General features: G+C 47.0%; 1 protein-coding gene across 1 annotated transcript; it reads left to right on the top strand.

Annotated features, from left to right (window-relative positions):
* Positions 1–1,361: 1,361 nt before the first annotated feature.
* Positions 1,362–2,306, top strand: LOC109750911 (BTB/POZ and MATH domain-containing protein 1-like). The gene is made up of 2 exons (XM_073509631.1): positions 1,362–1,700; positions 1,881–2,306. The coding sequence occupies exons 1-2, from the start codon at positions 1,362–1,364 to the stop codon at positions 2,304–2,306; spliced, it is 765 nt and encodes a 254-aa protein (XP_073365732.1).
* The last annotated feature ends 9,226 nt before the right edge of the window (positions 2,307–11,532 follow it).

Genomic DNA, 11,532 nt, shown 5'->3' with positions numbered 1-11,532 from the left:
GACTTCCACCCATCGCTTGGACGTCCTCCTGGCCACCGGCTCCTCTCCAGCGTCACCATCGCTTATTCCTAGCGTGGCCCACCCCGGTCGCAGCAGCCCCGGTCACCTTGGCTCTCACCGGCACTGCAGCATGCAGCTCTCGCCGGCGAAGGTTGCAGCTCCAACAAAGGAGTGCCGCCATTGCATCAATGGTGAGGTGCCAGTTTCAGTTTTTTGTCGCCGGATTGGAGGTTTTCAAAAATAGGGTTGAAGCTTTTCATGTCAACGATTGCAACTTTTCCGTTGTGTACTCGCAGGTTGAAGCTTTCTATAAAACCGGTTGAAGCTTTCCAAAATGAGGTTGTTGATTTTGTAGTGGTTGGATGAAACTTCTCTATTCTGCCCTTTGAAGCTTTTTCAAATATGGTTTCAAGCTTTCACATGAACTATTGAAGCTTTTTTTTTCAGTTGTGCGGGGGTTCGTCGAAGCTTTTTCAAACTATAGTTGAAGCTTTCATATGATCGATTATAGCTTTTTTTCAGTGCATGGAGTCCAGTTGAAGCTTTATATACCGCTGGTTGAAGTTTTTGAATAGAACAGTCGTAGGTTTTTTGGTCGTCGGTTGCAACATCTGTGGAGGAGCAAATGCTTCCAATTTCGTTTGGGAGAACATAATTACAGCGGCGGGGGGAGGAGGTCGTGCCACCGTGGTTGTAGCATCTCCGGTGGACGGTTCCAGCAGCTCGCGGATGGCATATCCATGGGCGGCTTCCAACTCTGGCTCACCGGTGCGGAAGGAACCCGCAGCCGGGGGGCAGCGAAAGAATTGGGTGTGGCGCTGAGGTTGGTGGTATGGACCTGCACGGGATTGGGGCTAGCCGGCGGCAGGATGTGAAGCAAGAAGACGAGGAGCATATCCACCTCCGTGCGTGGACACGGCTGAGAGAGAAGTGGATCCGAAGGAAGAATATAAGGCGGGGGCAGTGGGGTCACGCGAGGCGTACGATGGGCCTCGATCGCGTGGCTCGCGCCGGACTGACCAGTTTCGGCCGTCGGACCGCATAGAAACGTTTCCCTAAACTAAAACTCGTAGAAAAGGTTGCCAAGTCGGAATGCAACAGCAAGGCGTACGGAAGGAGGCAATTGGAGAAGCTTACGGGCTTACGGCACACCACCCCGAGAATCATACCAGAACCGCGATGATATATAGTACTAGTACATCAGAAGAAAAGGAATACCCGTATGCATCCCGGCCGTGAGTGCCGGAGGAGAGATCGTAGATCGATATCGATTCGATACTTCCCGCGATACCCGCCGCCGGAGGACATATCGTCGATCGATTCGATACTGGCGGGGATACCCGCTGCCGCTTTCGTTCGCCATGGCTCACAACGCGGCCGCTGCAGTTGATCCCGGCGAAGGCCTCCGGGCACCCGATACGTCGTCAAGGCACGTCGTGGAGAGCGTGACGCACGATTTCCAGGTGACCAACTATCCGCTACTCGAGGGCATGCGTGTCAGAAAGTACATTAGCTCGAGCACGTTCACCGTCGGCGGCTACGACTGGAACATCGTGTTCTACCCGGACGGAGACGACGAGGACTGTGCAGGGCACGCGTCGGCCTTCTTGTGTTATCTTAGCCAGGCCAAGGACGAGGTGAGGACAAACTTGACCTTCACCATGCTGGACGATCAAGGCAACGTACAAGCAACCCATCAGGTACCGGAGTTCATCTTTTCTACAGGGGTAGAAAATGATAGCCTGGGATTTCCCAAATTTGTCGAGAAATCGAAGCTGAAATCGTAATCTCGCCTCCTAACGATAAGATGCGTTCTCGCCGTGATCAAAGAACCACCAGCGGAGTGCAAGAGATACCTTATCGTGGACCCTCCGCCGGAGCTGTCCGGCCGCCTCCACCGCGCCCTCAAGAACGGGAGAGGCACCGACATCACGCTCCTCGTGGGCGGCAGGGAGTTCAGCGCGCACAGGTTCATGCTTGCCGCACAGTCGCCCGTCTTCGAATCGCTCTTTGGCCCGATGATGGATAAGGACACACGGTGCGTAGAGATTGCCGACATGGAGCCAGCCATCTTCGAGATGCTTCTGCATTACGTCTACACGGATTCACTGCCGCCGTGTGGTGAAGGCGATTACGATGCAGCCACGATGCAGCATTTGCTAGTCGGTGCGGTCCGGTACGGGCTGGACAGGTTGAAGGTGATGTGCGAAAAGAGGTTGTGCAGAAACATCGACGCGAGCACAGTCATGAGCACATTGGCACTAGCAACTCATCACAACTCTGACCAGCTAAGGATGCATGCCTAGAGTTTATATCGTCGTCGCGGGAAGTCATGGATACAGTCGTGGTAACCGACGGGTTCCAACACCTCATGGCAAATTGCCCCATGCTAGATTTGCCGAAGAACACCGGGGGAAAAGTAACCATCAAGAGTAAGGATGGCAATTTTACCCACGAGTACGGGTGACCCGCGGGTACCGTACCCGCATGGGCAGGGTATGGGCACACTTTTATACCCATGGGTAGTATCCATACCCTACCCATTAAGTCATGGGTAGGGTACGGGTATAACCTTGTACCCGCGGGTATACCCATACCCTGCCCGTTTGTGAACTAATGTTAAGTTGTCGTCAGTTAGTCATTAATTTGTCATGTGACACGTCTACTCCTATTGAATTAAGAGTATGTTGTGATTTTTAAATTTTGATATATGTCATTTACTCATCTGCATGTTATTGAGCTGAGATAATTGATTTTTTTGATCAAATATGCTATCAATGAGCATAAAATTGTGAACAACTTATGTACTATTTGTTCTACCCGTTGGGTACCAATGGGTATGGGTACCCGTCGGGTATGGGTATGGGTAAAGTTTCATACCCATGGGTACGGGTATGGGTAGAGTTTTGTACCCACTGATTATACGGGTATAGGTATGGTATTGCTCTACCTTGCCCATACCCTACCCATTGCCATCCTTAATCAAGAGGAAGTAATCCGGGCAAGAGGAGGAGACTTTAATTAAAAAATCTGTAAATCGTATATTGTTTGATATTGGTATAGTACATTGACGGATGCAGGATAGTGGAGCATTGCGGGTTTTTTTTATTTCCTGGCGTGTCCTATGTGTTGGCAGGCTGTCTGCCTTGGGAATGGAAAGAATTTTAATGAGCTAGGGGACGAATCCGACGATTTTTTTCACGCGATAAATCGTTTTTCTTGCAAAATGCAGATTTCTGGCAGAAATTCCTCCACAAAATTTTCCAGTATGAACACTCGAGCAAATTGCAAAAAAAACACCACAATTGGGGACCCTAATTCAGAAAACGGCCATCATTCGTTTTTTTTTTCAAAAAACCAACAACATTGTGGTGACAGTTTTCAAGAAACGATGATAGCTGGATTAGAGCCGTTTAACTGAAAACCTGACACCTGGGGCCCACTGTCAGGTGCCATGTGTCCTAGGGCCGAGACGGCGCTACTGGTCAACCCCATCTCCCATACCTTTTCTCCACACGTAGTCGCCAGAGAAGAGGAGCACATCGCGCCTCCATACTGGACACGCACAACATGAGAGAGAGAGAGAGAGTAGCGGAGGGGACCAGTGGCTTACCATTAGCTATTCCGGAGTGGAAGAGAAATCGGGGCACCGGACACGCAGCGCGGAAGGCTTCGAGTGGAAGAAGAATCACTGCGCATACCACAAGGCGGCTCTATCCTGCACCTGTGTGCATAAGCAGACCACATCAGGGGATCACGCCTTGCAATAGCTAGTTGCAACGAGTATACACGAGCAGAACAATGTAGTATCTAGCCTAAAGTAGCGAAACCTTACTGTTTGTAGCCGAGGCAGAGCCACAATGTCGCCGTCACACAGTGATGGTGGAGAGCTGGACGAAGATGAGACCTCTTGCGAGCGTCTTATCCTTGCTCTGAGTCTGCCGTGCCATCTTGGCAGACCCATGCCCAAAACACGTGATGTACTCCTTCATCGACGCAATCTGGTCCTCCTCCCATCTGTACTATTTCATTTGGTTCTCCTCCAATTCAGATCGTGTTTGGACATACTTGTCAAATTTCTAGTGTACGGCTTAAGCTTTCTGCTCTGCATGTGGATGATGTTTCTTGTAGCCACACGCATGCCGATCTGCAAATATTGCCAGCTATTATTAGTTCAAGAAAGCATATTATTTGGCTTTAAAAATTATTTTTTACTGGGTACTATATTATCTCAGAGAGCACCAACTCAAACATGTGTCAGTTTTCCACAGAAAATGGGCACATAGCAGCTAAGCAGTAACCACAATGATTCAGATCTCTAGTGTATCATAACTTCAAAAGCAAAAGCATAGGTATCCAACAGACATATATAACTTTGTTAATAAGGATGCTAATTTGCTGGATGCCAATTTCACGACCCATGCAGAACATATATATTAGTGCAATTCAACTTAGGAAGCTAAAACATACATATCCATTGGGCATATATACATAAGGGTGCTAATTTGATTTACATGGCATCATGAGCAGAGAATTATGGATAAAACATCAACAACCACACAGAACAATTAAAAGCTCTCGTCAGTTCCATGAAACACAAAGCAACAATTTACAGCTCTTGTCCATTCCATGACATACGTAGTAGTGTATCTCAACTTATAAAACTAAAACATGCACACCCACTGGCCATATAATTTTGTGCAGAAGGATGCTCATTTGCTCTACAAGGTATCACAGAAATTTACATCTCTTGCCTGCTTCATGACCCACACAGAACTAGTGCATGTCAACTTAGAAAGCTAAAACATAGGTATCCAATGGACATATGTAACTTTTCTAATGAAGATGCTAATTTGTTGTAGATGACATCACAAGACTTCACATCTCTTGTCAGTTTCATGACCCACACAGAAAAAATACAGAGAGTAGTGCATTCCAACTTAGGAAGCTTACATATCAATCGGCCATCTATAACTTTTCCCGCAAGGATGCTAATTTGTTGTACACGCCATCATGAGCAGAGAAGAATAATGGAAATAAAACATCAACGCTGCTCAGTTCAGTGGTTCACGGAATTGCATGTTGGCATACCTTGTGTGCGAGCTTCTTCCACTTCTCTTGTTCCATTTTCTGCAGAAACATGTCATCAGGCATCTTATTAAGTCTAAACAAAGCATCAACACATATAAGAAAGTCCACTTGTCTCAATAGCCTTATACCTTATATCAGAGTCAAAAACAGGATGTTTCAACTTAGAAAATAAAAACATACACATCCACTGGGATAAAATTTTACATCTATAATTTTGTGCAAAGGTATGCTAGACACCACATCACAATGATTTACATCTCTTGCATTTCATGACCCACAAGAAACTAGTGTATCTCAACTTCGAAAGCAAAAACCTAGGTATCCAACAGACAGATATAATTTTGTTAACAAAAGATGCTAGTTTGATGTACATGAAATCACAAGACTTCATATCTCTTATCAGTTTCATGACCCACACAGACTGCCATTATTCTGAATCCACTACATGAGCTATCTTCCTCGGTTCAGTCCAAGATGACAAGACAAATATCAGCTAAGAGGTAAACATGTCTCAGTTCATGAGCTTGGGAAGAGTGATGATCATGGCATATTGTACTCTACCTGCTGTGGTTCAGCTCCAGCTCTGTATCAACAGCTAGATCATGGCCGTGGAGTGTTAACGCGAGAGAAGCTCACCATGTACATCCGCTGGGAGGAGAGGAGGAAGCAGCCATCAGTTCCTGGAAAGAGGAGGCAGGGGCAAAGAGCTCCTCCACGCGCTTGGTGACAAGGTGCTCCCCACAAACAGCCCCATGGCATCTAGTCAGATATACTCTCCTGTAATAATAATAACTTCCAAAGAACCCGAGTCAGGTTTCTCTATGAACACAAGACAAGGCATTATATCCAGCAATAATGGAAATGACAATTTTCAAAACAAGTCCAGAGTGTGAATATTCAATTTCTTCAATCCCAGGAAGTCAATGAATCTACCAACAGAGTCGCTTCCATGGGGGACGTTCAACCTATCAGCCCTAGTAAAACTCTAAAATCTTTCAGATTTGTCAAGTATGGACCAAAGAATGAATTAATCAACAGTGAATGAAAGCAAAAGTAAGGATGTAGTGTGCTCATGATCCTTGCATGGTCTCCAGGGTACCACTGCAGGAGATCACTGGGAAAGGAGATAAAATATTTGGTTTGGCACAAACAATGAGCTCACAAGGCCTTTGGGTAACAACGCCTAGAAAGCCTTTGATATGTGCGAGATAACCAAATCGAAACCAGGCTATCAAACAAAATCCGTCACACGCGTGCATGTTGACCTGCTCGTGGGAGTCACGCTCGCATGCACTGTCCCATGCTCGCATGGTGCCGTACAGTGAACCAAGCTCCCACCCATGAGTAAGTGCTGTTTGACCTACTCGCACGAGTGAAAAGCCAGCCTAGGAACTCCAGTATAATCTATTAATTACACTGTATGAATCTTAGAAACACCTATAGCATATACTCACTCCGTTCCTAAATATTTGTCTTTTTAGAGATTTCAAATGGACTACCACATACGGATGTATATAGACATTTTAGAGTGTAGATTCACTCATTTTGCTCCGTATGTAGTCACTTGTTGAAATTTCTAGAAAGACAAATATTTAGGAACGGAGGGAGTATATGCCTAATAAGCACCTCAGAACTAACCGAGCAAATTTTTTGTTCCAACACCACTTGCCTTTAAAGACTAAGGTCTTATTTTTCAATGTCTGGCCCGACAAGTCCAACACGAGCCCACTAGACTATTGATGGATTACATCCATTTCACATTGTTTAAATAAATAAAAAACATAACTTTGCTCAAGTATGTCTTATCCAAACTCCAAACAATATCTTTAAATAGTGAATGAAATATCATCTTGAGTCTTTTTACAACAAAAACATTTAGCAACACTACACCCAAACAAACATGAAGCACTAATTAATATGAAACTTCTAGGAATTCAGTCTGTTAACTAAAATAGCAAAAATAACAACATACTTGGATGACTCTAATTCATAAAGAAACCGCTACCGCAACACAAATTTTAATGAAATATGATTGTTCCTTGATAGAGAATTCAGAACACAAGTTTCTCATTGCTGCTTAACAAGGTCTATCTAACCCACAATCAGCAATGACTCGACGACCGGACAATCTCGGGGGCATAAGGGAGAGAGTGTGCAGACCACAAACTCACCAGAACCAAGGACGAGACTGCAACCACCTCAGCACAAAGGCCAGAGAGGGTGCCTGCGAGGACGGCGTAGCTCTTGTTCTTGTCGGTTGACGCGCCTGCTGTGAATGCCAACGCCGTTGAACCGCCACCTCCAGTGTTCACATCGCATGCTGGAGGGCGCTTGGGGTGGAAGAAGCTTGCTCTCTTGTGCTGGGACAGTGCAGGAATTTAAATCCCCTGTTGTCAGTTACACAAACCACACACAACATGTGTATTCGAGTGTATCTCAAACTTAGGAGGCTAAAACATGCTTATCCATTGGACATGCACAATTCTGTTAATAAGGATGCTAACTGGCTGCGCACGACATCACAAGAATTTACATCTCTTGTAGTGTCATGACCCACACAAAACTAGTGTACCGCAACTTAGAAACCTACACCATAGGTATCCATAGGACATATATGACTTTGTTAATAAGGATGCTAATTTGATGTACACGACATCACAAGAATTTACTTCTCTTGTCAATTTTCATGAGCCACACCGAACATGCATAGTGGTGCATTTTAACTTAGTAGAAAGCTAAAACATACAAATCCATTGGGCATATATAATTTCGTCAGTAAGGATGCTAATTTGCTATACACGACATCATGAGCAAAGAAGAATTATGGAAATACTCCCTTTGTAAAGAAATATAAGATTGTTCAGATCACTACAGTAGTGATCTAAACGAGTATAACACATCAACAACCACACAAAACAATTAACCCGATGAATTACGCTGGAAACTGACTAGATCTGGAGTATTCACAGTTAAATCAATGTATATTGATGTTATTAATTCGAACTCCATTCCTACCTCCAAGCATGTTTGGGCTGTCAAAGTTCCTTTGAAAATAAAAGTGTTTATGTGGTTGGTCCATAAACAAGTTATTTTAACCAAGGACAACTTGATAAAGCGTAATTGGACAGGACCTACTAGGTGTAGTTTCTGTGATCGGGATGAGACGATCAAACATCTCTTTCTTGATTGCTCGTTGGCCAGAATCCTTTGGCGGACGGTTCACATTGCTTTTAATATTAATCCACCGAATTCTGTCACCACGTTATTTGGGACATGGCTTAATGGAATTGAGCCTGACTTAGCGAGACATATTCGTGTTGGAGTTTGCGCTTTGCTGTGGACTATCTGGACATGCAGAAATGATTTGGTTTTTAACAGAACATCACGTATTCACTTTTTGCAGGTTATTTTCCGAGCCACGGCCGTGATCCGTTCGTGGTCGCTACTCACTCCGATGGAGGCCAGGGAGCATTTGGTTACTGGATCTATCCGCTGGGAGATGGTAGCTCGGGATATCTTCAACCGGTTTGGATGGCGGTCATGTAATAGGATAGGCAATTAGTTTACCTATCTATCTTTAGCCAGCCGGTTGTGGCGTCTTATCTTGGCTAGTTTGTGTTTCTAGCCCATTATGGCTCTGTGTGAGCTTTCTTTTTAGTTTTTACAGTTCGAGATTTTGGAACCTTGTTGGAACTTTTTTATTTGGTTAATAAGTTCGCCGTATGCATCACTCTGATGCAGAGGCCGGGGAGACCCCCCTTTTCGAAAAAAAAACACAAAACAATTAACCGCTCTTGTTAGTTACATGAACCACACAGAAGGAATTAACAGCTCTTGTCACTTCAATAAACCGCACAGAACATATACACTAGTGTATCTCAACTTATAAAGCTAAAACATGCACATCCACTGGACATATAATTCTGTGCACAAGGATGCTAATTAGTTGTACAAGGCATCACAAGAATTTTCATCTCTTGCCCGTTTTCATGACCCACACAGAAATAGTATGTCAACTTAAAAAGCTAAAACATAGGTATCCAACCCACATAATATCTTGTTAATAAAGAAGCCAGTTTGCTGTACATGACATCACAAGACTTAACATCTCTTGTCAGGTTCATGACCCACACAGAAAAATATAGAGTAATGCATTTCAACAAAGCAAAAATACATATATAAATCTCTTGGATGTTATGTATGTCCGTCAAGGCATCATTTCACCAAAAACCTAGGTACTAAGAGACATAGCCATTGCACGACGGCCATGAACCCAGAGGGACCACCATACCCGTGGCTCAATGGCTCCTGGCTCAGTGGACACGAGCTCAGATCAAATGGAGCAAATGAAGGAGATGAGCGGGAGGAGCTCACTGTTGCGATTTTGTAGCCGATGCCGAATAGCACAGCCGTTGTCGCACGACAAAGGGGCCAACGGAAGACACCTAGGCCAAAGACCAAGCCTACCAACGCGCACACCTCAATAGCAACCTGATCATGACCTGTGGAAAAAATTAATACTTAGCCAATTCACAGTACATCCTCCATATTACATCATCTTTACAAATATGACAGCCAACACATGCTTTATATTTTCGCAAGCATAAAATTCATATTACAAAGGCTCAACAAAACGGAAACTCCTACAAGAACACCACTATGCTGCTATGCTAGTTACTACAATGCTTCTACTTCAAGTAGTGCTGCTGCAACCATAGGCCAATCCCTAACCAGACATGGCCATGAACCTAGAGCAACCACCATAGACATGGCTCGATGGCCACAAGCTCGGAGCAACCGGAGCAAATGAAGGAGAAGAGCTGGAGGAGCTCACCGTGCTGGTTCTGTAGCTGATGCCGAACAGTGCCGCCACCACCTCACGACAGCGAGTCCAACTTAAGACGCCAAGATCGGAGACCAAGCCTACCACGGTGTACCTTGCCTAGCACAATTAACCCCTTCTCTGCATGTCGGTGTGGAACGACACCTATGGGATCACAAGAATCCCTACTACGGTTGCCGGGGCGCGGGGTTGCGAGAAGAGCAGGGCTAGTAGACAGCACAAGGATCGTTTACCCAGGTTCGGGCCGCGAGGATGCGTAAAACCCTAGTCCTGCTTTGGTGGGTGTATTTTAGAGAGTTCTTGAGCTCTCGAACTAGCTGTGGTCAGTGTGTGGTTCGAAAGAGCCGAATCCTTCTCCAGTATGCTATGGGCCTCCTTTTATAGTCAGAAGGGGCTGCCACAATGGCACACAGGAGGTCGAAAGGAGTACAGTGCCCCTGGGCTTATCGCCCGTATTACAGGACAAGACGCATTCAATGCGTAGCTTAGGTGTCCCCTTGCTTTATCGGGGACGGGGGCGAGGCCCGTCTCGTCCGTCGCTGCTCCTCCTCACTTCGACACGCGCCTCGGCCGGTGATGCGTGCGGTGCCATGTAGGCAGGTAGGCAACTGAGGTGGCGTGGTGGTGGAGCCTTCACGAAGATCTGCATGCCGCCACGCAGGCGCTCGATGAGTTGGCCTGGGAGCTGCATGTTGCCATGCAGGTGCCCGCCCAGCTGGTTGGGCTGGCAGCTGCATGTGAACGGCGGTGGAAGCTTGGTTGACGTGGGCCTGGCGGTGGCCCTGCTGTCGTCCTTGGTGAGGGCCTTGCCGGGTGGCCCGGCAAGGGTCTTGCCGTGTGGCCCGGCGAGGGTCTTGCCGTGGCGCGCTGTCGTCCCCGGCAAGGGCCTTGCCGGGGGTCTGGTGGTCTTCCTTGGCAAGGATCTTGCCGAGGATCGTCGTCTTCTAATCCTCATATGATCTTGAATATGTCTTCACAAAGATCTACATACCACCACAGAGGTGCCTTCTCGAGCCCCTGGCCCCACATGGATGATGGCGTTGGGGACCATGGGCTCAAGGGTGGCTCACTCTGTTGGTGTGGGGCGAGCTGCCCCGGCAAGGGTCTTGCCGGGGTTGCTGAGGCTGCCCCCGGCAAGGGTCTTGCCGGGGGAACCTGCTTCGTCCCTCTGCTCTTTGTGGTCTTGGCCTTGGCATTTCTCTGATTATCTTGGGCTTCGGTCTTACCTTGGCTCACCTCCCCTGTTCTGCTTGGTGTGACCGTAGGCACGGCTCTCATTGCCCGTGCACAGGTATAGGGGTACAAAAATGCACCCCTCTTTTTGTACACCGACAGGAGCCCCCGGGCCTGGGCCACACATAAGCGCAACACGTTGTTGGGTGAGGCCCAAAACGGTGCGTGGGCAAGCGGGGCGGTTTTTACCGCGGTAAGACTTTTCGCGCGCTTTGCTTCCCACGACCCGCGCGCGCGGCGCGGCGTGGAGGGGTGTGCGTGACGTGGGCGGCATGCATGGGGAGGTTTCCGTACGCATGCGTCACATCGCCGTAAAGAGGCAGCTCACGCCTTCCCCGTAAAAAGAGGGAGGCGTGGAGGCGCGG

Source organism: Aegilops tauschii, chromosome 2 (genome assembly GCF_002575655.3).
Source record: "Aegilops tauschii subsp. strangulata cultivar AL8/78 chromosome 2, Aet v6.0, whole genome shotgun sequence".
Classification (NCBI taxonomy): Eukaryota; Viridiplantae; Streptophyta; class Magnoliopsida; order Poales; family Poaceae; genus Aegilops; species Aegilops tauschii.
Note: the sequence above shows the minus strand (reverse complement) of the source record. Positions and strands in the feature narration are given on the sequence as shown.